The sequence below is a fragment of the Pristiophorus japonicus genome, chromosome 1, assembly GCF_044704955.1.
Source record: "Pristiophorus japonicus isolate sPriJap1 chromosome 1, sPriJap1.hap1, whole genome shotgun sequence".
Classification (NCBI taxonomy): Eukaryota; Metazoa; Chordata; class Chondrichthyes; family Pristiophoridae; genus Pristiophorus; species Pristiophorus japonicus.
The window spans coordinates 307,255,436-307,280,917 of record NC_091977.1 but is presented as its reverse complement, the minus strand read 5'-3'; the positions used below and the strand labels follow the sequence as shown (position 1 = coordinate 307,280,917).

The window sequence follows — 25,482 nt, the reverse complement described above, 5'->3', positions numbered from 1 at the left end:
TCAACAGGCGAATAAAAAAGGCCTGCCCTTTGACTAACTACCTCAAGCAATCTAAATGTCACTAATGTTGGCCCTGCCTCAAATAAGCTAAAGTTTAGCTTAGTTCATAAAGTTTAGTTTAGTTCATAGTAGAAATTTGAAAGTGGCCCACACTCTCGCTTAAGAAAGCAACTCATCCAAACAATCTGTAGTTGCTTTTAAAGTACTAAAAGATTGCATGTTTTTTTTGTTATAAGATGAAGAATTTACAATGACATAAGTAAATATTCCAAACAAATAAAACTGCCTTCTGTGCATTCATCATGGGATTAAATTTAGTTGTGACTTCCATCAGTCATGAAGGTACAACTGATAACAAGACTTCTTCACAAAACTATTACTGGTATGCTGGAGTGGTGAAACATAAGCTCATATTCACAAATCCTCACAAGGAGTGCTTTTGATATGAAGGAATTTCCTTCCAGGGAGAATAGCTGGTAAGTAAGCAACCCCCTAGTGTCTGGGGAAAACCAGAGAGGTGGGAAAAATTGGGGGCAGGGAAGAGCAGTTATACAATGCATTAAAACAACCAGAACAAATTTCTGCGTATAATCCCCAAGGAATGTGCTTCAGGTCTTTGCTATGAGAACGTGTTCAACAGAGATGACGTGAACTGCCATCTCTAGGCTGCTCTTGTGTAACTTTCAATGGTATGGGAGATCAAGTCAAATTCAAGAAGAGAACCTTCAAATCATTTTTTCCATTCCCCCCCCCCCCCCCCCGAGATTATGTCAAGCTTCAATCGATCATCAATTAGGGCAATTTTGCTAAACGCATCGCATGTATCAATCAAAATACATTATTAAATTGTTTGTAACCAATAAAGGGAACCAATTCCTAAATCCAGTATATGGCACCACATAATGCTATAATTTAAAAAAATCCAAAATGGTTTCGTACTTCTTATTTAAGAGGGAGGGGGAACCAGCAAACTGCAGACCAGTCAGTTTAACGTCAGTTGTAAATAAGTAGATAAGGAATCTATCATCAGGGACAGAATGACTGAGCATTTGAACAAGTATGAGCTGATCAAATAAAGTCAGTATGGATTTATGAAGTAGGTTATGTCTGAATTTTTATTTTGAGGTGGCCCTCAACAAGATGGACAGGGGAGTGTCTATGGCTGTTGTCTATATGGGCTTCCTGAAGGCATTTGACATAGTTTGCACAAATGATTATTAGCCAAAAAGAGCATGTCTGGAATTGGAGGTAACAGTTTGAAAATTCATCAGGAGGTAGCAGATAGAAAGTAAGGATAAACAGAATGTACTCTGATTGGCGAAATGTGACATATAGGCGCAGAATTTGGTGGGAAAATAAGTTAATGCATACGTCGTTATTTGTGCGTAAAAGACACCAGCAATTTATGGCGAAGAGATCCGGAGAGTTGTAAATCACCATGAATTGCTGGATGATCTGCGGCGCTCCGCTGTTTGCTTCGTAAAAACAGGATCGCGCCATCAATCGCCCCATGATTGAAGAAATTGCTGGATTTGTGCCATAAATAGGAATTAAACTCACTGCAGCAAGTTAGGGTTGGTATTTAACGACATAGGACCTTTTTAATGATGAGAGTTATGTTCCTGCAATGCCATTCGAACTCCGAGACCCAGATAGGGAACAATTGAAACTTTGGAGTCTCACTCCTCCAGGTAATTAAATTGTTCCTGTACATGTTTTTTTTAAAACTTTTTTTTTCTTACTTTTCCTTTGTCTCTTTTTGCTCCCCATCATAATCCAATCTTTCTTTCCCTCTCTATTTCTTTCTGTATCTAATTTGACCCTAATTCACCCTATTCCCTTCTCCGTCATTTCTTCCTCTATCTTTAAACTACATTGGATTAGGAGATTGACCTTTGGTCCAGTCAGTAAAGGTCCCAGATGCCCTGTTGCCCTCGCCACGCCATTATCAACTCGCACTTCCAGCAATTTGTGGCATAAAAACATTGGGGTGAAGTTTCGGCCGCCCGCTAGAATGGCGCACATCGGAGAGGCCTGCCTAATTTATAGAACAAAAAGTACGCCGAATACTTACCTCGCGATTCTCCAATAGCTGAAGGCCCAATTACACCTCGGCGCGGCGCAGCAGGAGCTGCCGGGGGTGGAGCTACAGACCTGCGCTGAAAACAGTGGCGGCAGCTGCGCGCGTGCGCAGTGGAGGCTGTGCGCGTGCGCAGTAGCTGCCGGCGTCCTGTCTCCGGGGCGACGACCCTATCCCAGGCCGAAGGGACATCGCTCCTATCCCCGGCCGAGTGGCCTACGCATCTTACCTCGGCAGCGGGGCCCGCCCGCCCGCCCGGCCTCTCGCTGGGGGGGACCCCACCCGATAAGTCGACGTCAGCAGCCTGGTATCGGCTGTGTGCGGGCCCTGCCCGAAGTCCTCAGCGGGGCCCGGCTTTCCTCGTCGTCGGTGGAGCCCGCCCGCCCTGCATTTTGCTGGGGCGGGCCCCGCCTGAAAAGTCGTCGGCAGCCCGGCATCGGCTGCGTGCAGGCCCCGCTCAAAGTCCTCGGCGAGGCCTGCCCGCCCTGTATCTTGCTAGGGCGGGCCCCGCCCAAAGAGTCGGCGGCGTCGGCAGCAGCCCAGCATCATCTTCTCTACCCCTCCCATACCATCATCTCATTCCCTCCCCCTCCACCCCCCCCATCTTCTCTTTCCCTCTTCTCCCTGGTGCAGCAGTAGGCGAGTGGAAATAATTTTTTTATTTATTGAGTGATTTTTAATTTTGTTTACATTTTTTATTTTTTTATTTATTTGGATTGATTTATTGGTTTATTTATCATTTATTATTGATGATGGCTCTTTATTTGTAAAAGTGAAGTGTTTAGTGTCTGTTAACCCCTCCCCACCCCTCATTTGTAACCTACGCCTGATTTTCTAAGTATAGGCAAGGTTTTTTTGAGTGTACAAAAATCTACACTTACTCCATTCTCAGTTAGTTTGGAGTAAGTTTTCGTTGCCTAAAGTTGCAAAACAGGCGTAAGTGGCCGGACACGCCCCCTTTTGAAAAAAAATCTGTTCTAAAATGAAACTGTTCTAACTCACTAGAAATGGAACGAACTAAAGGCCGAGATTTGCAATTTCTAAGGTACTCCAGTCTGAACTAGTTGCTCCAAAAAAATAGGAGCATCTCAGGCCAAAACTTGACCCCATTGAGCCTGTTGAAGGGCGAGGGAAAAAAATCCAATGCTGTGAGATGCCCCGCTCCAGCAAATTCTGGCCATGGTGTTCTGTTCTGGAGCTTCAGCTTCTCATCATATATATCAATGACTTGGATGAAGGAAGAGAGAGTTCAATATTCAAGTTTGCAGATGACACTAAATTAGATGGGAGCAGAAAGTTATAAAAGGACATAGACATATTAAGTCAGTGAGCAAAACTGTGGCAGGTGGAGTTCAATGTGGGGAAGCATGAGGTCATCCACTTTGGATTCAAGAAAGACAAATCAAAATATTTTCTTAATGACAAGAGACTAGAAACTGTGGAGTAGCCAAGGGTGTGCAAGTACACAAGCTAGTACACAAGTACAAAAAGTAATCAAAAAGGCTAAAGGAAAGTTGGCCTTTATCTCAAGAGATTGTAATACAAAGGCGAGGAAGTTGGATACATACACACTATTCCTTCATCCAAGTGTTTGATATATAACATGAAAAGCTGAGACCTCGGTACAGATCTCTGGGGAACACCACTTGTTAACCACCAATGGGGGAAAAGCTTGGTTTCGAAGTCAACATTGTACAATAACCATACTGCCAGCTGAAAATATTCTGGCCCATGCACGGGCCAGCCCACACTGCGATATGGTCCATGCAGCAGAGCTGGTCTCCAGTCGTCTTGGTTAATCCTCGTCACTGAACCAAGACCTAGCTCGGTCAAACCCGTGTGGTGGCTGGTGTGCAACGGCCACCACACGTTAAAAAAATCCACACACAGGTGTAGTTCGGGACTGAGAATATTAGGTCCTTCGTTGAAATACCTGTGAACTTTTTGGCTTGGGAGCAAGTCATCCTCGATTCGAGGGACTGCCTATGATGATGATTTTGAAAATATTCTGGCTTTGGATGCATAATATGACCCTCCCACTAGGACAGCAAGTCCTTCCTGCAGAATAACAAATGCCAGCACTAGTAATTACTAAGCTCACCAAGAATCACGGCTGAATAGAACAAGCATGAATGGCAATGCAAACAGACTGATTTCAGACCATGCAAAATGTCTTTAACTACCTGAGAGTCTTCTATTTTTGTGGATGCATAGCAAGGTGTCAGAACATCTGTTCTACACTACTCCAACTAAGTGGAGGGTCAAAAGAGAGATTCCTTTAGCCATCACCAAAGCGTCAATGATATTGCATCCCAAAGGAATGTATGGGAATGAGCTCCTGTTCCTCAATTGTTGATGTAATAGTATTATCTATCCAATGGCAAAGTGCCTTGCCTTGGATAAACAGCAGAAAATGCTTCAATGTTAGAACCACTGCCAGAAACTCCAACGGGTTGACATGCCACTTGCACTGTTCAAAGATTCACCTCCCATGCTCCCAGCCCAATAGGGAAGCATCCATCATGATTGTAAATTGAGGAAGTGGCTGAAGGAGAACTCTTTGAAAGAAGTTGTTGTCTGAAGCACAAGACTAGAATTCCAGCGTTATCGCATTGTTCACACAAATCAGTTATGGCAAGGAGAGTCGGCAGGGAATCATTAGCTAAGAAAATTCAATTGAAGTGCTTTCAAACAGATGTACACTAGGAATCATGTACAAAACTCTGCCCAGAAAATAAAGATTTACATTTAATTTGCAAAGAGTAAGGCCAAAAAGTAGCCACAAGGCTACTTGTGGTGTTCCACAAGGATCAATGCTTGGACCACTGTTGTTCACAATTTATATTAACGATTTAGACTTTGGAATCAAAAACACAATTTCTAAATTTGATGATGACACGAAATTGGGGGCGAGTTAATACTGAGGAAGACTGCAATAAATTACAGGATGACATTAATAAACTTGCAGAATAGGCAAATAATTGGGAAATAAAGTTCAACACAGATAAATGTGATATTACATTTTGGTAAGAATAGGGAGGTCACATTACTTGGAGGGTGCGAGTCGAGGTGAGGTAGTTCAGGAACAAAGGGATCTCGGAGTACAAATACACAAATCAGTAAAAGTTGCGACACAGGTTAGCAAGGCCATAAAAAAAGCAAACCAAGAATTAGGGTTTATTTCTAAAGGTATAGAATTGAAAAGTTGAGAAGTTATGCTAAACCTGTATCGAACTGTGAGTAGACCACACTGGTGTATAGTTCTGGTCGTCATATTATCAAAAGGATATAGAGGCACTGGAGAGGGTGCAGAGAAGGTTTATAAGGATGATACCAGAAATGCAAGGGTATACATATCAGGAAAGGATGAACAGGCTGGGTCTCTTTTCTCTTGAAAAAAGGCTGAGGAGTGACCCAATAGAAAGATTTTGATAAGAGTGGATACAGAGAGAATGTTTTGTTTCCACTTGTGGGGAAGAGCCCAACTAGAGGCCATCTATACAAGATAGTCACCAAGAAATCTAATAAGGAATTCAGAAGAAACTTCTTTACCCAGAGAGTGGTGACAATGTGAAACTTGCTACCACAGGAAGTGATTGAAGCGAACAGTATAGATGCATTTAAGGGGAGGCTAGACAAGCATATGAGGGAGAAGGGAATAGTGGGTTATACTGATAGATTCAGATGAGAAAAAACAGGAGGATGTTCGAGTGGAGATTTACTAGAATGGTACCAGGGATGAGATCTTTCAGTTATCTGGAGAGAGTAAAGAAGCTGGGATTGTTCTCCTTAGAGCAGAGAAGGTTAAGGGGGAATTAAAGAGGGGGGGGGGGCGGGGGAAAGTGACATGGTGTGAATTAAGAAATAATTGTGGCCAAATTAAACAGAAAAGGTGCTGGGATTTTAGAAATGCATTCTCCTCAACCAAAGCTCAGATTTAAGGTATTTGGCAAAAAAGCCGAGGGTGGGTAAGGAGGAGATAAAGAATATTTTTTTACTCAGCAAGTTATGATGATCTGGAATGCATTGCCTGAAAAGGCGATGGAAACAGATTCAATAGTAACTTTCAAAAGCAAATTGGACCTACTTAAAAAGGAAAAGTTTGCAGGGCTATGGGGAAAGAGTAGGACTAATTAGTAGCTCTATCAGAAAGCCGGCACAGGCATGATTGACCAAATGGTCTCTTTCTGTGATATATGATTCTATAATATAGGCAAATGCTACAGCCATGTTGCGCAAGATCCCACAAACTGCATGAGGTAAATGATGAATCAATCTGTTTTTTGGCGGTGGTTGAAGAGAAAACTCCCTGCTTTAAAAAAAATAAAGAATAATGTTGTGGGATCTTTTGGTACACCTGAACAGGCAAACGGGATCTCAGTTTAAGATCTGATCAGAAGAATGGGATCTCCAACAATGTAGCACTCCCTCGGTATTGCAAAAGCGCGTCAGCCTACAATATGTGCTCAAGGCCTGGAGCGTGATTTGAACCCACAACCTTCTGACTCAAAGTGTGAATAGATCTACTGAGACAAGTTGACAAAAGAGACACAAGGCATTGCATGGGGTTTGGCTGTAACTGCTCATAAATGACCAAAAGCCCTACCATTCGAAGGTATTGATTACTCACTGGACCACTTTCTTGGTTGAGATCAAGTTGAAAGTTCAAATTCGCCAGCCATCTAGGTATGGCTACAAATCATTGTGCACCTAGACAACAGCAAATTCACTACTGAAAGGCACCTGTGGGAAGGGCTGAGGTCCTCTACCAATCAGCTAGCATCTATCAATATCGGGGGATTGGAGTTGTTTTGTATACGAGTTTTCATTTAATGAAAATTACACACTGCTGTGTAGGAATGCATTTCATGGTTTCAGGACAAGAATTCCATTAAAACCTCCTGACACAGAACATAGCTTTCAAGCTCCCTTGTAGCATTAGAAAATAAGCTGGGTGCAAGGATTCCATCTTACACTGTTCAGCTAAGTAGTCATCTTCTAGCAGGGCAGAGACTTGCAAGAAAGGCAACAAGTCCCACTTACAAGAAGATGGTTTTCTTCATCAAATGGCATCATAAACTGACAGGCCAGAGTAGTCAGCACTGAGAATGACTTGTGGACAATTACGTATTAGCATTGGAAAACCCCATAACTGAATGTCACCACTTGCTTGTCTAGTTTTCATTTAAAGGCTAAGTCTTCAAATCTGGTCACAATACACAAGGGGTACAAAATTCCCGTGGTGTGCCTCCCGTGAGCACCTACAGGGGGGAGGGAGGGGTGCTAACGGAGCACAAAAGTGTTTTCGCCTGGGGGTTGGGGGGGCGGCGCTAATAGCTCCCGCAAAACTGCGCGGGAGTAAGCGGAAACACGAATGCAGTAGCACCACACCCCGCTGGTAGCACCCTGGGGCGCCATGCTTCTGGCGATTACGGCATCGCCGTGCACGGCAACCCCTTTTTGCCCCATGGTGGCCCGTTTCCGCCCTATGGTGGAAATTGGGCAGCACTCCATGAGGCTGCCGCAGGGGATGTCAGTGCCAGCCTCGCAGGTCATGAACCAGGCCACACACCGATCACGGGGCGAAAGTTAAAGGGGAGGTGTGCTGCGCCTTGCAGCATCTTTTTTTTTAAACCTACTTACTGGTCGAGCCGTTGTCAGATGCTTTTTCAGGGTCTGAACCGCGATCTTGCAGCCCGGTATTCCGTTTCGGTGTCGGGCTGCGGCGACGGCACCCCACATTCCTAGTGGTCCAGTGGAGACCATCAAAGGGCCTGCAGAGCTAGCAGCATCCCTACCCTTTAACGGAAGGGGAGAGGCATTGAAACGAGTCAGCGCTACACGGAGAGGCTGCATAGTGCTCCGCGACGCTCCAGCGTAGCACCAGAGAGGAAGTGGAGTGAGTGACATTGCGCTCCACTTTCTGTAAGGGGCGATAACCCTAATTTCACTTCCGGGGAAGGACCTCTGCACTGGACACAGAATGTCCGGCCTCAGGCAGGTTACTGCTCCCAACTGGGATGGTAGCCAATTTCGGCCCCAAGGAGTTTTAAAGAAAACTAGCAACAGACAGAATCTTAGCTCAAGAAATGAAAATGAAGACTTGCATTTCACAGCCTTGGGATGTCCCAAAGCACTTTACAGCCAATTAAGTACTTTTGAAGTGTAGTCACTGTTGTAATGTAGGAAACGCAGCAGCCAATTTGCACACAGCAAGGTCCCACAAACAGCAATGTGATAATGACCAGATAATCTGTTTTAGTGATATTGGTTGAGGGATAAATATTGGCCGGGACACTGGGAACACTCTCCTGTTCTTCATCACAATAGTGCCATGGGATCTTTTATATCCATCTGGGTGGGCAGATGGGGCCTTGGTTATTGTCTCATCTGAAAGACAGCATCTCCAAAAGTGCAGCACTCCTTCAGTACTGCACTGGAATGTTGGCCGAGATTATGTACTCAATTCTGTGGAATGGGACTTGAACCCGCAACCTTCTAACTCGGAGGCGAGAGTGCTACTCCTGAGCCACAATTGACAAGATTGAGTGAATATAAATATATTAAGTTCAGTTCAATAATCTGTAAAGCTGAAAAAACGAGCCAAATTACTTTCAAACCAATTCTAAAATGTGATTAGTTTAATTATATGTATGACAGCAACTTATTTTCAAATGTGGTTGACATTTATTAATGCAGGAGGTCCCAGTAACTGATTTCAAGGATATTTAAAGAGAACAGAGCTGAATGTGGAGTTTAGTAGAAAGGGGTAGAACTAATTTGAATTGTTACAGAAAATTGAAGTAGACTAGCTAGCTCCTGCAGTTACAAAAGATAAGAAACACGCGTACATATAAAAGTATTCTAAAAAAAAAACTAGCTTGAATGCAAGCTTGTTATTTTCAATTGGAGGAGGAAGAAAGAAAGATTTCTATTGTAAAAAATATATATTTATTTTATCACTGGTTCATTTACTCATATTAAATTAATAATTTAAACTTCGAATGAGGTCTGATGCTCTTTTGTTCACTGATGACTGGTGAGAGATCCTATGGAGGCACAGAAAGGGCTCAAAATTGGCCCACCCCTTTTTTCGGCGCATTCACCGGAGATGCGCCGCTTTTCTGCGTTGAAAAGCGCTCCGAAAAAGAGAGAAAAAAAAAATCGCTCCCCACTTTGGCCACTGTCCGGCCTCTCCCGGGTCTTCGTGCAGAGTGGCCAGTCGGGTCGGGGGCATCCCACACTGAAAACAATGCCGGGACATCTGCATATGCGCGTTGGAGTGTGCGCGCATGCGCAGTAGCTCCTCGTCCCCAGCCCCTCAGTGTGCATGCAGCAGCGTGGGACCCGATCATCATCATCAACATACCGGCTGCTGGTACGTCCCGCCCCTATCCCAGGCCAAGTGGCCTACCGCACAGGCTGGCCCGCTGCCTTCCCAGGCCGAAGATGAAAAAATTATGTAAATATGTTGGGTCTCTTGTGAATTGTGAAAGAAGAACATAAGTGACGGAGGAACACAGAGAATATTTTATTGAAGTAGACTTTATTTAGATAATTATGGGCTCAATTTTGGCCCAGTATAATCACTGCAAACAAATAGTTGTTTAAATTAGTTGTGAGATTAGGGCAATTTAATTCAACTATCTTTTACTTCTTTTATTTTTGTAGTTTAAGCTTCCATGAATGCTTCTGTTGTATAGTAAATTAACTTTGCGAAGTTTGTCATATGATGTCCTGTATAGCTGTTTGATCCTATTCATATTCTTTAGTCAAGTCATTAAGTTCTGCTGGCCTCCGATGTACCTACCTGCGCTGATTTCTTAACTCTCCGATGGCCTAAGCAGATTTGGAGTAACTATGAGCTGGCCAAAGTGTCCAAAACTGGCGTAGATGGCTGGTAACGCCCCCTTTTGAGAAAAACTAAATTAACTAAAAAAAATCGTAACTAACTCACTTACACTGGCGCAAATTAAATGTACAAAATGGGGATTTTTAAGATACTCCAGAAAAATCAAGTTGCTCCAAAAAAAACAGAGCAACTCCTGACCAATTTTGAGCCCAATAATTCCAGCAGTTAAAAGCAATTGCACTGTTAGTTATTCTGAGTACATCCTTTTACAAGAAAAGCTTACCTGCTTATCAAGGCTGGTAAATATACTGAGAGTTGGGACTTATCTAGAAGAACAGTCTCAGTTTATAGTTCAGCATAATCGCTGCTTTGATGATTGATATTGCACAATTATTCCAACAAAAAAAACCACGCGATCCTGGTGAACCCACTTATTACTTACACACGAGTAGACGTCACACAGTCAAGTGACTAATAATCCACAGAACTGTCCATATGAAAATTTACCAGAGCCAACCAGTACTTGTATTTCCATTTTAAAAATACAGCGATATTCTTTTCAAGTTAGTCAAATTCAGTGTTACACTTTTAAAAATGTTCCTTTAAAATTGTGTGAGGCAAAGGCAATGTAAATGTCGACGGGATGGGATTGGGGGGGGGGGGGGGGAGTAGAGAAAATATTCAATTGTTTTGTTTAAAACGCATAAAATCTTCTATACACTAATATCACATTTGCCAATTTGATTTATGATAAATAACATAAAACTATAGTAAGCCTTCAGGATTCAATCAAATTTATAAACACAAAAACAAACTCAACCAATTCTGCATATTCCAAGCATTATCAACTGAAAGGAATCTGTCTTATGATTTTTTTTTTAATGTGCAAGGTTTGTCTCCTTCAGTGAGAGAAAGAACCAGAATTACAAATAAGACTGGTGGCATAGATAGAGGCCAAAATTGCCCCTTCCCTTAAGGCCTGTTACCGTCGGAAATCGGCAGCCACGCTGCAGAGTGGAATGGCCGCCATTTTGAAAATTGAAAATTCTGCTCCTACGGTGACCCGCTCTCCCCACTACTGCTCCCCTGCTGCTGATCCATCCCAAGTGCTTCATCAGAGCGTGCACCACCGATGTGTCCCCCCCGAACGCGAAATTCCACGCACATAATATTGCTCCCGCCGCCCGGTGCTTCTGACCACTTTTTATGTCGGTGCACTGTGCTTGCAGTGCTTATAAAATCGTGGTGCGGCTGTCATTAAAAGGGGCCACAATATTATTTTTTTTTGTCTGCCGACTGCCATGTCAGGCCCACAATTATGCCCCCGGGTTCAGCCGAAACATTCCCTGGTGGCCCAGTGGACCTAACTTAAAGAATCGCAGAGGCTCTCCCCTTTAAGTGAAGGGGAGAGACGTGGTGATATCAGTGCTACGCTGATGAATGACAGCAGCGGACACTCTGCCCACCCACCCCCCACCTTATTGAACTTCTGCTCACCGCCGCACTTCCGCACCCATTGTGACGGACTTCTGGGCGTCTCGAGACAAAAAAGCCAAAGAAGGAAATTTTGCACAAGAGGCCACCACATCGACCATGGTGGAGAAAAAAGTCGAAACACGGTAGGTGCGCCACACTTTCGGCAGGGGGCAATTTCGGCCCCATAGTGTCACCTCAAAGATGAAATTGAGTGGTGAATGGCTCACAAAAAAGGAGGATTCTCTGTTAACTGCAACTTCATGCAGTTTGGGAGAAGGCATAGTTTAATAAAATGCAACTTTGCTCTTAGTTTTTTATTCCAGAATGCATATATTCATCATTATCATAGGCTGTCCCTCGGATTAACACATAAATCATGAAGTGTTGAATTATATCTTAAAAATTAGCTCCAGCAGATTTGCTTTTAAAGCTGAAAACTGCACAATTTTGAGTTTTCAGAATTAAAATACTTGTCAAAAGCAAAATAATACACGGATTTCCAGTTCAAGTAGAGAGCTCAGATATATGATTTTTTTTTGCCCCACCCTGACCCACACCACCACCGCCTCCCCCCCTCCCCCCAATCAAAGCTTTTGCAAAGCTCGTTCTTATCTTTCATGAAGATAGGCACTACTGCTATTAGATCAAAGTCAGAATTTCTTCAATGCATCTCAAACAGGGCAACATTACAAGCTATGTCCACAATATAGCTGCTCAGGTCAGACTAAAGAACACAGTAAATTGACATTTATCAAATTAAGCATCTACAGTTTCCCTCTAATGTGCTGGAGACCAGATGGCTATGTTGCAACATTAACACTCAATGAGACTGGTTTAGGTTAAGAACTGAACAGCAACCAAGACCTTTGAGTGTTATATTCTACACTCTGGAACACATCCAACCATTTTTCTTTCAAAAAAAAAAGGATCTAGGATTACTGTTGATAATCAATTTTGCTACTATAACCATGTATGGACAAAAATTTATAGGGCAGCTTTGCATCATAAAATGTTTTGCCTAATACTCACGTATTGATTTAAAATTCTGCATTAAATCTTTTATTCTTAAACTGATTCCTTTCATGCAGCAATCTTACTCCTGTGGAAATTTGTGATGTGGCAAAGTACTTAACTTATTTTTGTTTTACATTAAAAAAAAAGCATACAATACATTTGAAAAATTAACTTGCAAAGACGTGGGATAACTGACACACAAACTGAAACATTAGTATTTAATGTAATCCCAGTGGTTTGCCCTAGAGCAAATATTTTTTGGTATTGAGCAAGGCAAGCATAACTCTAAAGTTGCCTTTAGGAAAAAAGATAAATTGTGCGCAAAGCATGTAAGAATGCCATTATAATAAGCAATAAAATATCTATTAAAAACTGGAGAATTAAGACAAAGGATCCAAGGTATTTGGACTTTCTGTGCATAACCAAAGGTTCTATTTGCAATAGTTTTAAAATTATAATACTAGTGGAAATTTGTGGCATGATAATATGGTACGATGTCCTAATTTCTTGACTAAAATCTGTGGTAGAAGCTACACTCTGATCATAAATATGAAGTGACCCAAAACAATAGAAACAAATATAACTAAAATCAGTTTTAACTTAATGGTTTTAAATAGTAGCCATTTATTGTTCACAAAAAATGTCCTTTAAGAAAGAATGTAAACAGCTGTACTGAATTAGTTTTCATGATAGGTTTACAGCATTTGACTGTAATTAGAGTTTCAGTCTGCCATGAAACAAACAGCAATGTTGCTGTTAATTGGGTCTGAACCATAAAAAACGCCTTTAAAAATGTTCAAAAATTGTCTTTTGCCAAACTTGAATTTTGCTAGAATATTCTGTATTTAAAAAGGATATTGCATTCACAAGAAACGGAGTTAAACTCAGAATGAACTGATGCTCCGACACATGGTCAGGGCTTGTACATGACACAGGAGAAGTATGCCATTTAAAACACCAAATCTCTGATGTCAAAATGGCATGGCCAATGATAAAATGATGATGATAAATGAAGAAAAACGCAGAGTTCATAATCAATCATTGTAGGATTCTTTCCAACATGTCGGTGCTGAATCTTGCTTCCTTCATTGTGGATTAGATTCCCAATAAAAATAAATCTCAGATGGGAGACATTGTACAGTACTGATTTGCAAGAACATGTTGCTGTAAACTTCTTAAATGACCAAACATTAAACAATGCTATGAATAAGGATAGATTAGCAGGAGAAAAAGAAAATGATCTTCCAGGTATGGTAGCATGAACATGGGAATTATTCAAATGACCATTAGATACTGTGATGGGGGACTGCAGATTCCTAAAGAATAATAAACTTGGAGCAATGTATGGTCTTTCTCATCTGTTTTAATCTTTGCGATAATAATGGAGGTAAAAATTTGCTGCTTTGGCCTGGTCATTTGGGAGGAATAACCTCATGAGCATCATGTCTCCTAGACTTATTCTGATGGCATTGATTTATTTTCCTTGAAGGAGAATGGTGGAGAAATATGTAGTGTAAATTAACTGTCGAGATTGCTTAATACTCGTGACTTGTTTTCAGTGGCAATTAATCTCAGGAAGAAATAGCATGACTGTACATGACACAAAGCACAAGCTACTACATGTACAAAAGAAGTGAAAGGGTTTTTAAAAAAGCTGACTGAGTAAATCAAATTCAAATAATATTTTATTACGAAGTCACAGAAATGAATGAGTAATGATGCTTGAAACCAGAACATGCTTGGTCACTCCTGTATTATGCAAGTTAACAGTTTATTGCTATAGTCATAAACAACTGTAGTGAGTCAATATTTACTACCTATCCACCTCTGGCTGGATTAATATGAACTGGACTACAATATCCATAACTTCTATGAATACACCACATAGTTGTGCAGAAAAGATAGGTCCAAAACCATTAGTTAATAAGGTGCACCCACTGGTAACATATTTACATTGCACTATATATAAAGAAACAGTATTACAAATGAGCATTTTGAAATAACATACCTTTCTTTGCCTTCTTCTGAAGTTTCAATGTATCAGACGATTTCTTTTTGATTTCTTGTCGAGCTTTCTTATATTCTTTACAACAAAGAAAATGTCTGTCAAGGTCTATTATTACTCTTATATTCCATCCCGTACTAAATTTCTATATTTTATACATCTCCAACTGTAGTGCAAGTCAAATTAAATACAGCGCACACGGATTTTTAGTAAATTTGAAAGGATATTTGGTACTAATGCCAATAGTGCAATTCTACTGATCTGCCCAATACATATCTAATTGAATACAATAGATTTTAAGCTAAATAGCATTACTTCAAGTTAAACTAGTTCAACCAATTTGTACATAAACAGGGTTAGCTGTGTGCATCTGCACCTTCCTGGCCACCTGCAATCTGACTCCAACTTTCCCCCTAAATAATGCATGTTATGGTGACAGATAACTTGATGTCTGACTAACTTGATTGAGTTCTTTGAGGAGTTAACAAGGAGGGTCGATGAGGGCAGTGCATTTGATGTGGTCGACATGGATTTTAGCAAGGTTTTTGACAAGGTCCCACATGGCAGGCTGATCAAAAAGTAAAAGCCCATGGGATCCAAGGGAGTGTGGCAAATTCGATACAAAATTGGTTCAGTGGTTAAGGGGAGTTTTTGCGTCTGGAAGGCTATTTCCAGTGGGGTTCCACAGGACTCGGTACTCTGGCCCTTACTTTTTGTCATATATATTACTGATTTAGACTTAAATGTAGGGGCATGATAAAAAAAATTTGCAGATGATACAAAAATTGGACGTGTGGTTGACAGTGAGGAGGAAAGCTTTAGACTGCAGGAAGATATCGATGAACTGGTCAGTTCAGTAGAAAAATGGCAAATGGAATTCAATCCGGAAAAGGTGGGAGATAATGCATTTGGGGAAGGCGGCAAGAGAATACACAATAAATGGTAGGATACCGTAGAGATGTGGAAGAACATTTCTTCATCCAGAGGGTGGTGGGAGTCTGGAACTCACTGCCTGAAAGGGTGGTAGAGGCAGAAACCCTCAAGGTACTTGGATGTGCACTTAAAGAGCCATAATCTACAGGTCTACGGAACTCTTGCTGGAAGGTGGGATCAGGCTGGGTAGCTCGGACACGATGGGCCGAATGGCCTCCTTCGGTGTCGCAATTTTTCTATGATTCTATATGATAGACTCTCTGTAACATGTGTCATTTTGGCTAAGCTGGAATAAGGACTGGCTCACAAAGGGAGCCAATTACATCTTTTAATTATTTTCAAAACAAGACCTTTTATAGAGTGAATGATACGAGATGCTTTTTATAAATACAGCTTTTAAAAAAAAAAATTGTTTGATCAGAGGTATTTACAGCACCTTGCAAAACAATGAATCCTTGGTTAAGTGTACCTTTTGCATGGTCCTTATCCAGCTGGTTGACCACTTTCTTCCATTCTTCCATTTGATCCTGAAGTGGATTTATCAGGCAATCGATCAGAGCTCTAAGTTAATCAAATAGTGTTAAGATCAGAAAAGACAACTGTTTATTTTAGATCTGAAAAGAATGCAACAAATCCTGTATATTGTAAGTGTATTTAAATAGAAGCCATTTAATAGAAAGGCAACAAATATGCTGTTCACCATTACCAAATTATTTTTTTTAAACAAAGAACTACTCAATTGATTTTAACATGAAACATCTAGCAGACCAATAAAAATATGTATGATGTACTACATATTGGTAAAGAAAGACTTTCTTTGAATATTTTTAATGCATAGATTGTATAACATAGTTCGCCAGACAAAGCTGAAGGAAATGCATTTAAAATTTTAAAAATATTCAAAAATTTAATTAAAAAGCTGCTCATAAAAGAACAGAAGCGACCCAATTGAGTGCAGCAGAAATTCAAAAGTGTAATTTGATGTTACGCAGCAGATTGGAAAACAAAAATACGGAAAATGAATTGGGTCAGCTGAATGAGCCCCTACAATTTTCCTGAAACCTAGGCCTCAAAATAAACTCCTGTCCAATTCAGCCAGATCACCTTTAAGATTATAATCAGTTTTAATAGATTTTGAACCAAAGAAAAAAAATTATTCTACACTGTGCACTCATTATTCTACATGTACATAAGCATAAATAACGTACGCTGAGAATTGACGAAGTTTAGCCTCTATACTTCTGTGTCTCATACACATTCTGGTCAATGCTGAACCTATTTCTCTTGTTGCACCTAAAAAGAGAGAAGGGAAGGGAGTCATTAGCATTCTTTACATCTATCAATTCATTTTAGTCTTGCACCAATATTTCCATACTTAAGGTTCAACACATCCATCTTCAGAGCAGTTTCAAAACAGAAATATAGATAATCTTTTTCCACAGATGCACTCCTGTTTCAAACCCTCCAAAACAAGATAGTTTACTCCTTTTAAATCAAAGTCAACTTGAATTATCTGTTAACTTTTCAGCACAAAGCTAACTGCAGTTTTAGTTCATCTGCTTAATATGATTTCTTCTCATGCAAAACAACTTTGAATTAAGAGTAGACTTCTATAAAATGAAAAAGAAAAATTGCAAGAAGCATAAACACATACCCACCAGAAAGCAAAAATTATGGTGCCTCCTTGTACATAATTATAAAGTACTTTTATTTATTTGCAGTGATAAATAAATTAAAGCCAGTATCTAGAGACCAAAATATGTAACAGTAAATAAGTTGGATAGAGTTCCTAGTGCAACTTTTTGGGCCACTGTACTTTGCATTTATGTCCTGTCCATGCCTAACTAAATTTGTGGCAACAACTCTTCCCAGTACAATAGGCTCCAAACATTCTAAATTCTATTGCTTTTTCCAGCGACAGTCCCCACTATGATGACGGGATTGTTTGGCGAATGAAGAAGAGACATCCACTTAAAGAGGCGGGTTGCACCATTAAATCATGAGAAATGAGCACTGGCCATTCTTTCTGGCTGACATCAGGCAGTGCATCCAACTCAAGAAGCAGTTTTCCAAGATCTGGCCTGATGAGCCTTCTTAACCATCATGGGAGATCCGTAGTTACAAATGAAATTGCTGCAGTATTGTAGAATCTGCCAAACTGAGATGTTCCCGGAGCCAAAGCTAGCATAGATCTACTTTTTCTTGAAGTAGTTCCTCAACATAAATGTACAAGAAAGATTTACACTACAGCTACCAGACTCAGATTGCACTGTTTCATGCATGTGCACCACTCATCTCAAAGCAGTTTAAATTTAAATGTCTTGAGTGCAGGTAGCAGTGTCAATACTCTTGACAGCTGTTGTGAAGCTAGGTCAATTGAAAATTTCACAACCGACATTGATAGATTTTTGTTAGGTAAGGGTATTAAAGGATATGGAACCAAGGCAAGTTCAAGTTAAGATACAGATCAGCCACGATCAATTGAATGAACAGGCCAGAGGGGCGGAATGGCCAACTCCTGTTCCCATGTTCCTAAAGCTTCAATGAACTTCAGATACATTTAAAAAGTGCTCGAGGTAAAAGGAATCACAACCACCTTTTGAACACAGTTAGGCACTGCATGAACTCAAATGTGGTGTCAAACCCAAACACTGTGAGCCTTGCTGCTCCAGGGAATTTCACACCACTCTCCCCCCAACTCACTTACTAAATCTGTAGTACAGTATCAACACACCCGAATATCACTTGGTTTGGAAAATACAATTGCATGCTGCTCCATTCAATCGCTGCCAGTTAGCAAGCACCGCACTGCAAAATATTTTATTGACCAGGGCACTCTAAAGCCTAATGTCAACCTCCAAGCATGATCATGAATGCACTACAATAATTTCAAATAATCCTCTGGTTGGTTATTCAAATGTGGAGGGCAGAAGCAAGCAAGCTTGATCTTATCCTCACCTACACATTCAACATTTCTCGAAGAATACATTTCCAGAAAGATTCATGGGCTAACAATCGGGAACAGGAACCTCAACCAACTTGTTTCCATTGAGGTTCTGAGGACAACTGAAGCGCACCAGTTGCTGCCCTGACTGAGATTGGCCAACTCACTGCATAGCAGGAATTGAGCCAGAGACTTTTTAGTTGATGCAGCTAATTACCACATCACACAATGCATTTACCCAGTATACCATCAGGAAAGTAAGTTTATCCATATGAAAGGGAAGCACATGCGTATCCTTACTGATTAAGCAAAGTCCAAAATAAAATATAATTTGGACATCCAGTAGATGGTGCTACACCCACTTACACGATCAATCCAACTCCACTTTAACATTTCAGTTTATAGACTGTTCCATCTCCTTTACAAATTTTAACCGGGCTGATGCAGTCAAAACAAAGCAGATCTGGAGTTAAAGTAATATCAACTCACTTCAGAAATCATCAACAAAAGTGTGGTTGTGAAACTTCATTGTGAATTCTGCCAGAGAACTCTAAACATATTGTTTGAAATGTCTATTTATTGTACCTTCCAGCTATGGAAAGAAAAGTTCATAAAGGCGAGGCTAAAAGTGAAAGTGAACAGCCTGGAGAGTGCTGATATTACTTCTTCAAAATCATAAAAGACACATAATTAGGAAAACATTTAAGTAGTTGTGACCACCTTTTAAAAAAAATATTTGTGCCATCAAAAATTGAACATTTTCTCCACATCTACCTTTACTGGATCAAAATATTTAAAGCAATTTTATGATTACTGATCAAGAACAGAGGTTTGCCAAACTAAAACATAGAAATTAGGTGCAGGAGTAGGCCATTCGACCATTCGAGCCTGCACCGCCATTCAATAAGATCATGGCTGATCATTCAACCTCAGTACCTCTTTCCTGCTTTCTCTCCATACCCCTTGACCCCTTTGGCCGCAAGGGCCATATCTAACTCCCTTTTGAATATATCTAACGAACTGGCCTCAACAACTCTCTGCGGTAGGGAATTCCACAGGTTAACAACTCTGAGTGAAGAAATTTCTCCTCATCTCGGTCCTAAATGGCTTACTCCTTATTCTTAGACTGTGACCCCTGGTTCGGCAGCAACGGGAACATTCTTCCTGCCTCTAACCTGTCCAATCCCGTCAGAATTTTATATGTTTCTATGAGAGCCCCTCTCATTCTTCTAAACTCCAGTGGATACAAGCCCAGTTGATCCAGTCTTTCCTCATATGTCAGTCCTGCCATCCCAAGAATCAGCCTGGTGAACCTTTGCTGTACTCCCTCAATAGCAAGAACGTCCTTCCTCAGATTAGGAGACCAAAACTGAACACAATATTCAAGGTGTGGCCTCACCAAGGCTCTGTACAACTGCAGTAAGACCTCCCTGCTCCTATACTCAAATCCTCCAGCTATGAAGGCCAACATGCCATTTGCCTTCTTCACCGCTTGCTGTACCTGTATGCCAACTTTCAATGACTGATGTACCATGACACCCAGGTCTTGTTGCACCTCCCCTTTTCCTAATCTGTCACCATTCAGAAGCGTCCCTGATTTCCCACATAGCACAAGAGGAGCATGGCATGACTTACCCTTAAATTACTTAATTTGGCAACAATGCCAAAGGTTTTTTATGCAAGGGTCTATTATGCGGGGGCATATTTTAAGGTGGTTGGTGGAAGGTTTAGAGGGGATTTGAGGAGGGGCTTCTTTAAGCTGAGGGTATGGGATCTGGAACTCACTGCAGAAACGCTCACCACTTTTAAGAGATGGTTGGATGGGCACTTAAAGTGCAGTAACCTGCAGGGTTACGGACCTAGAGCTGGTAATTGGGATTAGACTGGATGACCTTTTGTTGGATGGCTCAGATGAAATGGTAAGTACTGCAGGGAATAGAATACGGCCAGGGTGTGATCTCCTGAGTTGTGTTGATCGCCTGGATGGGTCGGAGAGGAATTTTCCCAGATTTTTTCTCCCTAAATTGGCCTGGGTTTTTTATCTGGCTTTTGCCTCTCCCAGGAGATCACAGGGCTCCAGTTGGGGTGGAGTGTAGATATTTTCAGTATAAGGCGTGTCGCAGTTGTGTGAGGCGGACTGGTTGGGCTGGGTGCTCTTTGCCTTTCCGTCATTGTTCATAGGTTTATATGTAACCTTTAGGGCTGCTGACCGAGGGCCGTGCGGCTCTTTGTCGGCCGGCGCAGACACGATGGGCTGAAATGGCCTCCTTCTACGCTGTAAGTTTCTATGTTTCTTACTGTTAAGAAAAAGAAAAAAGGTAAAGAAGAAAATTACTCACCACTCAACCAGCCAATCACTAACCCTCTTGGCTGTGACGTCACAGTTCGATTACTTTTTACTTCTTTCTTACTTTTGACCCTGCTGCAGCTACAGCTAGCTGCTCCTCCAACTGCTCCACCCGTCTGCCGCCGACCTCGGACTGCCGCTGGGCCTTTATAGGCCGCCGCTGCTCCTCCTCTGGCCGCTGCTCCCGAACTGCCGCCGATCCCGGACTGCCGCTGGGCCTTTATAGGCTGCCACTGCTTCTCTCCGACTGCAGCTGACCCCGGACTGCCGCTGGGCCTTTATTGGCCGCCAATGATCCTCCTCCGGATGCTGCTCCCAAACTATAGTTTGTCTACATTACAATTACTGTATTCCAAAGTAAATCACTGTGTTGGAAGTTCACATACTTCTAAGTCGTAATAAGGCATTATATAAATACAAGACCTTCTTTGTTTAGTGTACATTTATTTGTGGCATTAAATGAAATCAAAATAACTTTAGTGCTAGTCCTCAAACAAAAGGTGCCTCTCGAGTCCACTGATAAATATGTGCCATCTGCTGCAATACCATCCCATTCAGATCAACAGTTCTACTCCGAGTTAGCTGACCTCACCCAGGGTAGCAGGTAGAGCATTACAATTGGTCTCAGTGTGTCTGGATTGGAAAAAAGGGAAGAGAGAAGCAGCTACAGTTTCCACCCCCAATTGTTATCGAGGTGCCCCTACTGCTAAGTATGCAGGTGTGGACCGACTTACAAGATCGGGCTCATCCTGGCAGCCTCAAAGCTTGAATAACCTGCTGACATTCACGCACATTGTCTAGATTTACACATGAAGGTCATGTGGATGAGGTACAGAGGCTACCAACGCCCATGAGAGTTTCAGGAGAGAAAACTAACAACTTGCATTTATTCAGCAATTTGAACATAGCAAAACATCCCAAGGTGCTTCACAGGAGGGAAAGGTGGCGGGGGTGGGGGGGGGGGGGGGGGAGAAGTGGAACCTAAAACACTGATGAGGGATTTGGAAAAGAGGTGTTCGGCCTTGAGGAGACTTTTGAAGGTAGAGATGAAACAAGGGGAAATGGGAGGGTTTGACAGAGATTCCAGAGAGCTAACTGAAAAGCTCCAATACCAATGGAGTTCAGAGCAAAAATGGAGAGACGGCAGTAGACATACAGTAGCTCAAACTCAGAAGAGAGGAGCAGGGATAGAAAGCTGGAGGAGGTTGAAGAAGTGTGGTGGAGCAAGACCACGCAGGAATTTGTCTATGAGGAAGAAAATTTTGAAGCCAATGGGCTGAATTTTAATGAGGGGGGGTTGGGAGCGTGGAGGTTCCGAAGCAGTCAGGAAACCTGGGAGAAGGGGTTTCCTGCAGGCCCTGCCGAATTTAACAGTTGGAGAGGAGCCGGAAGGTGGAGAAAGAAAATCAGAAGCCTCGGGTGGGGGTCTCCGTGCACTGAGGGGGGGCGGGGGGGGCGGTTGGGGCACTGAATTAAGGATGCAAGTGTAAAGGCACTTATCTTCTGGATCCAGCAATTGTCGCCTTGCATTAGCTGGTGGGTTTCACGACACTTCTAAAACCCGACCAGCTAAAGTTCAATTCAAAATGGAGATTGAAGCAGAGGCTTCCAGCCTCATAATATTGAAATAGACGACCTGCCTCCTGGGAACGGGTTGGCTGCCCCATCCATCCTCCGTTAGTGGGTGGGTTGGAGGCGGGTTATGGTCAGGATTCAGATTTTTCACACTAAATTTCCACACAACCTCAACCCATGTGTTTTTTTTAGGTTAAAATTGGTTAGGGAAGCCGGTGGAGAACGTTGAGAGTGAGTTGATAATTGAGCAAGACTAGTATGGCTAAATGCAGACAGCAGAGTGCTAGATAAGTTGCAGTTTACCTACAGTAGAATTCAGAAGAGCAGTGAGAAATAATTGGCAAATGCTAGTTGAGGGTTTTAGTGGTAGTGGGGTGACATAAGGACAAAGGCAGCAATAATGTTAGTAATTGGCTGTCCTGATTGACAAAAAGGTGCATTTTATCCAGTTTGACTTGAGTAGCCAGGGAGAAGGATAGAATCAGGACTTCTGTAGAGTTACACTGACTAGTCTATCTCAGTGCTGTGGTGAGTGGAAGCTAGATTCAGGCAATTCAAACAAGGTGAGTCAGCTAGGTTGCAATAAGTTTGAGAACCTCAAGAGTTTTGAAAGTGGGGAATAGGGAAAAATAACTCGCAGGGAAAGAAATTAGCTGTTGCCATTGATTAATGGCAGGTCCTGCTGCAACTGTATAGGGTATTGGTGAGGCCGCACCTGGAGTACTGCGTGCAGTTTTGGTCACCTTACTTAAGGAAGGATATACTAGCTTTGGAAGGGGTACAGAGACAATTCATTAGGCTGATTCCGGAAATGAGGGATTGAGTAGACTGGGTCTTTACTCGTTGGGAGTTCAGAAGGATGAGGGGTGATCTTACAGAAACATTTAAAATAATGAAAGGGATAGACAAGATAGAGGCAGAGAGGTTGTTTCCACTGGTCGGGGAGACTAGAACTAGGGGGCACAGCCTCAAAATAAGGGGGAGCCAATTTAAAACCGAGTTGAGAAGGAATTTCTTCTCCCAAAGGGTTGTGAATCTGTGGAATTCTCTGCCCAAGGAAGCAGTTGAGGCTAGCTCATTGAATGTATTCAAGTCACAGATAGATAAATTTTTAACCAATAAGGGAATTAAGGGTTACGGGGAGCGGGCGGGTAAGTGGAGTTGAGTCCACGGCCAGATCAGCTATGATCTTGTTGAATGGCGGAGCAGGCTCGAGGGGCTAGATGGCCTACTCCTGTTCCTAATTCTTATGTTCTTATGTGAATGAGCTAAGGAGAGGTAGTTGAGTGATCAGAATTTCATAGAGAGGAATCTTATCATGGTGGTGGGGGGAATAGGGGAGAAATCAGAGATTATATCAATATTGGGCATCAGGAGGCTGAAGCTACTGATTAGATGATTTCAACTTTGGAGACAAAGAAATCTATTAACTTCTCATAGCCGGTCAGAGGTAAGGATGAGAGGGGTTATTGAGGGATTCAATTTGTGGTGAAGAGTAGGAGTGTGAGGTTGTCCTCAACCTCAAGGATGATAGAGTGTCAGTTAGCCAAGACATACGAGGGATTCAGTTTCCCCACACCAGCCATTTTTGTGGCCTTTGAGAAAGGTTGCCATTTTAGTGTTATATTGTGGCCATTTTTGCACAACAGATTCGTGTTCATTGGGAACTGGGTTGAGACTGGCCAAACCAACTGCATGTAGAACAATTACAGCTGTCAGAGGTGTTCATTCCATTAATCCAGGTTTGACTCAAATCCAGGTCACTGAGATGAAAAGACAGAGTTCTTGCTCACTGCATCATCTAAATCTTCTGCTGAATTTCTATTAAAAGCAGCATGCTGGGAAATTGCATTGACGCTCCAACAGGCTGTTCCATAAAATGCAGGGGCATTTCTTTTTCCCTGCAATTATTCATAGCAAGCTTTTGATCTTGGGCATCGATGATGTGATGGGATACAACAGATCTATATTGTGTCCAGCCTAATTGCCAGATAAAGACAGATTTTGCAGGGAATTATGTTGGTTCCATGACTACCCTCTTGGCAAAAAAAATCCTGGAGACTGCATTAAATCTAAATGAGGACTTTAAATGATCTTCTTTCCTTCTTCCCAAAAAATTTTTTGTCAAAGAATTGGTTATTTTATTCATATATTCATTGGCATCAAACTTTAAATATCAGAGCCAAGTTTTTCCACTTCTGCACTCCTCACTCTGTGATTTCCCCTCCATTAAAATTAATGGGCGAGTGGAAAATCACAAGCTGGCAGGGATCACAGGAGGAGTAATTGAAAAATAGAACAATATCCCCTTTTCAAATACGGGATATGAGTAAGAATGAGCAAAAGATCTCGAAGGTCATTTAGGGGGCTCCTGTGGATATTCTCGATAAAATCATGGACTAATCTGCAGCACAGAAGTTGGGAATTATTTCAGAAACCCAGTGGAATTCTTCATCTTCAGCTGCTAATGAAACCAGCAGCAAATAATATGGAATTAGAAACGTGCTTGTTGTGAAATGCCTCCACAGATGTTTTTATTCAGCTGCCCTGCCTACTGTAATTAGCTTATGCTTGTACTGCAGAGAATAGACAGTTGTTCATGGTATCTGCTATCTCTCAACTTGAACCATGAAAAATCTCACTTTAATTCAGGTAACAAAAATCAGTATCAACATGTACAGTAATATTAACTACTGTTCTATTTGGAACAGGCATGGAAAAAGAAATGCAGGAGCAGAGACACAACTGCAACATACAAGATTTTCTCCTTCCCTCCCTTTGCATCCCCCCCCACCAATCCCTCAATTTAATTTAGTTGTGGGCATTACAACAGCTGAGCTCCCAATTGCTTTTTTTGCAAAAGGGAAGAGAGAGAAAGCAAGCAAAAGGGACAGCAATGGAGAGACAGAGGGATGGGGAGAAAGAGGGTGGGAGATGGAAAGAGAGAGAAAAAGGAGAGGCAGGGATCCCACTTGGTATACAGTGATCTCTGTTGGGAAATACATAATGCACAAGTGTCAATGTCAGGTGAAGGTAGAATTAGACTTGGCAGCAATTGCTTCACCCCCACCCAGAATCTAATAACCTGCTGCCAGTCGCTATCTAAGTACACACATGAAGGAATTTCGACAAAGCACTAGCAAGCTTCCAGCATCAGTGGAAACGCAGCTCAGCATAGTAGGTGCCTTCAGGAGATGGGACAAATTAAGTTCAACATTTAAATGTGCCTCCATCCGTTACATTTGGATAGCAATGC

General features: G+C 41.9%; 1 protein-coding gene across 3 annotated transcripts in view; it reads right to left on the bottom strand.

The window, feature by feature from the left end:
- LOC139271763 (protein MTSS 1-like) overlaps positions 1-25,482 on the bottom strand; it is a 239,148-nt gene that overhangs the window by 52,859 nt on the left and 160,807 nt on the right. For all 3 annotated transcript variants that reach the window (XM_070888535.1, XM_070888536.1, XM_070888537.1), the window contains exons 4-6: positions 16,569-16,653; positions 15,830-15,921; positions 14,431-14,505 (exon numbers count right to left, since the gene is read on the bottom strand). In XM_070888535.1, coding sequence (XP_070744636.1) covers positions 14,431-14,505; positions 15,830-15,921; positions 16,569-16,653 — 252 coding nt within the window. The remainder of the gene's footprint in view (positions 1-14,430; positions 14,506-15,829; positions 15,922-16,568; positions 16,654-25,482) is intronic.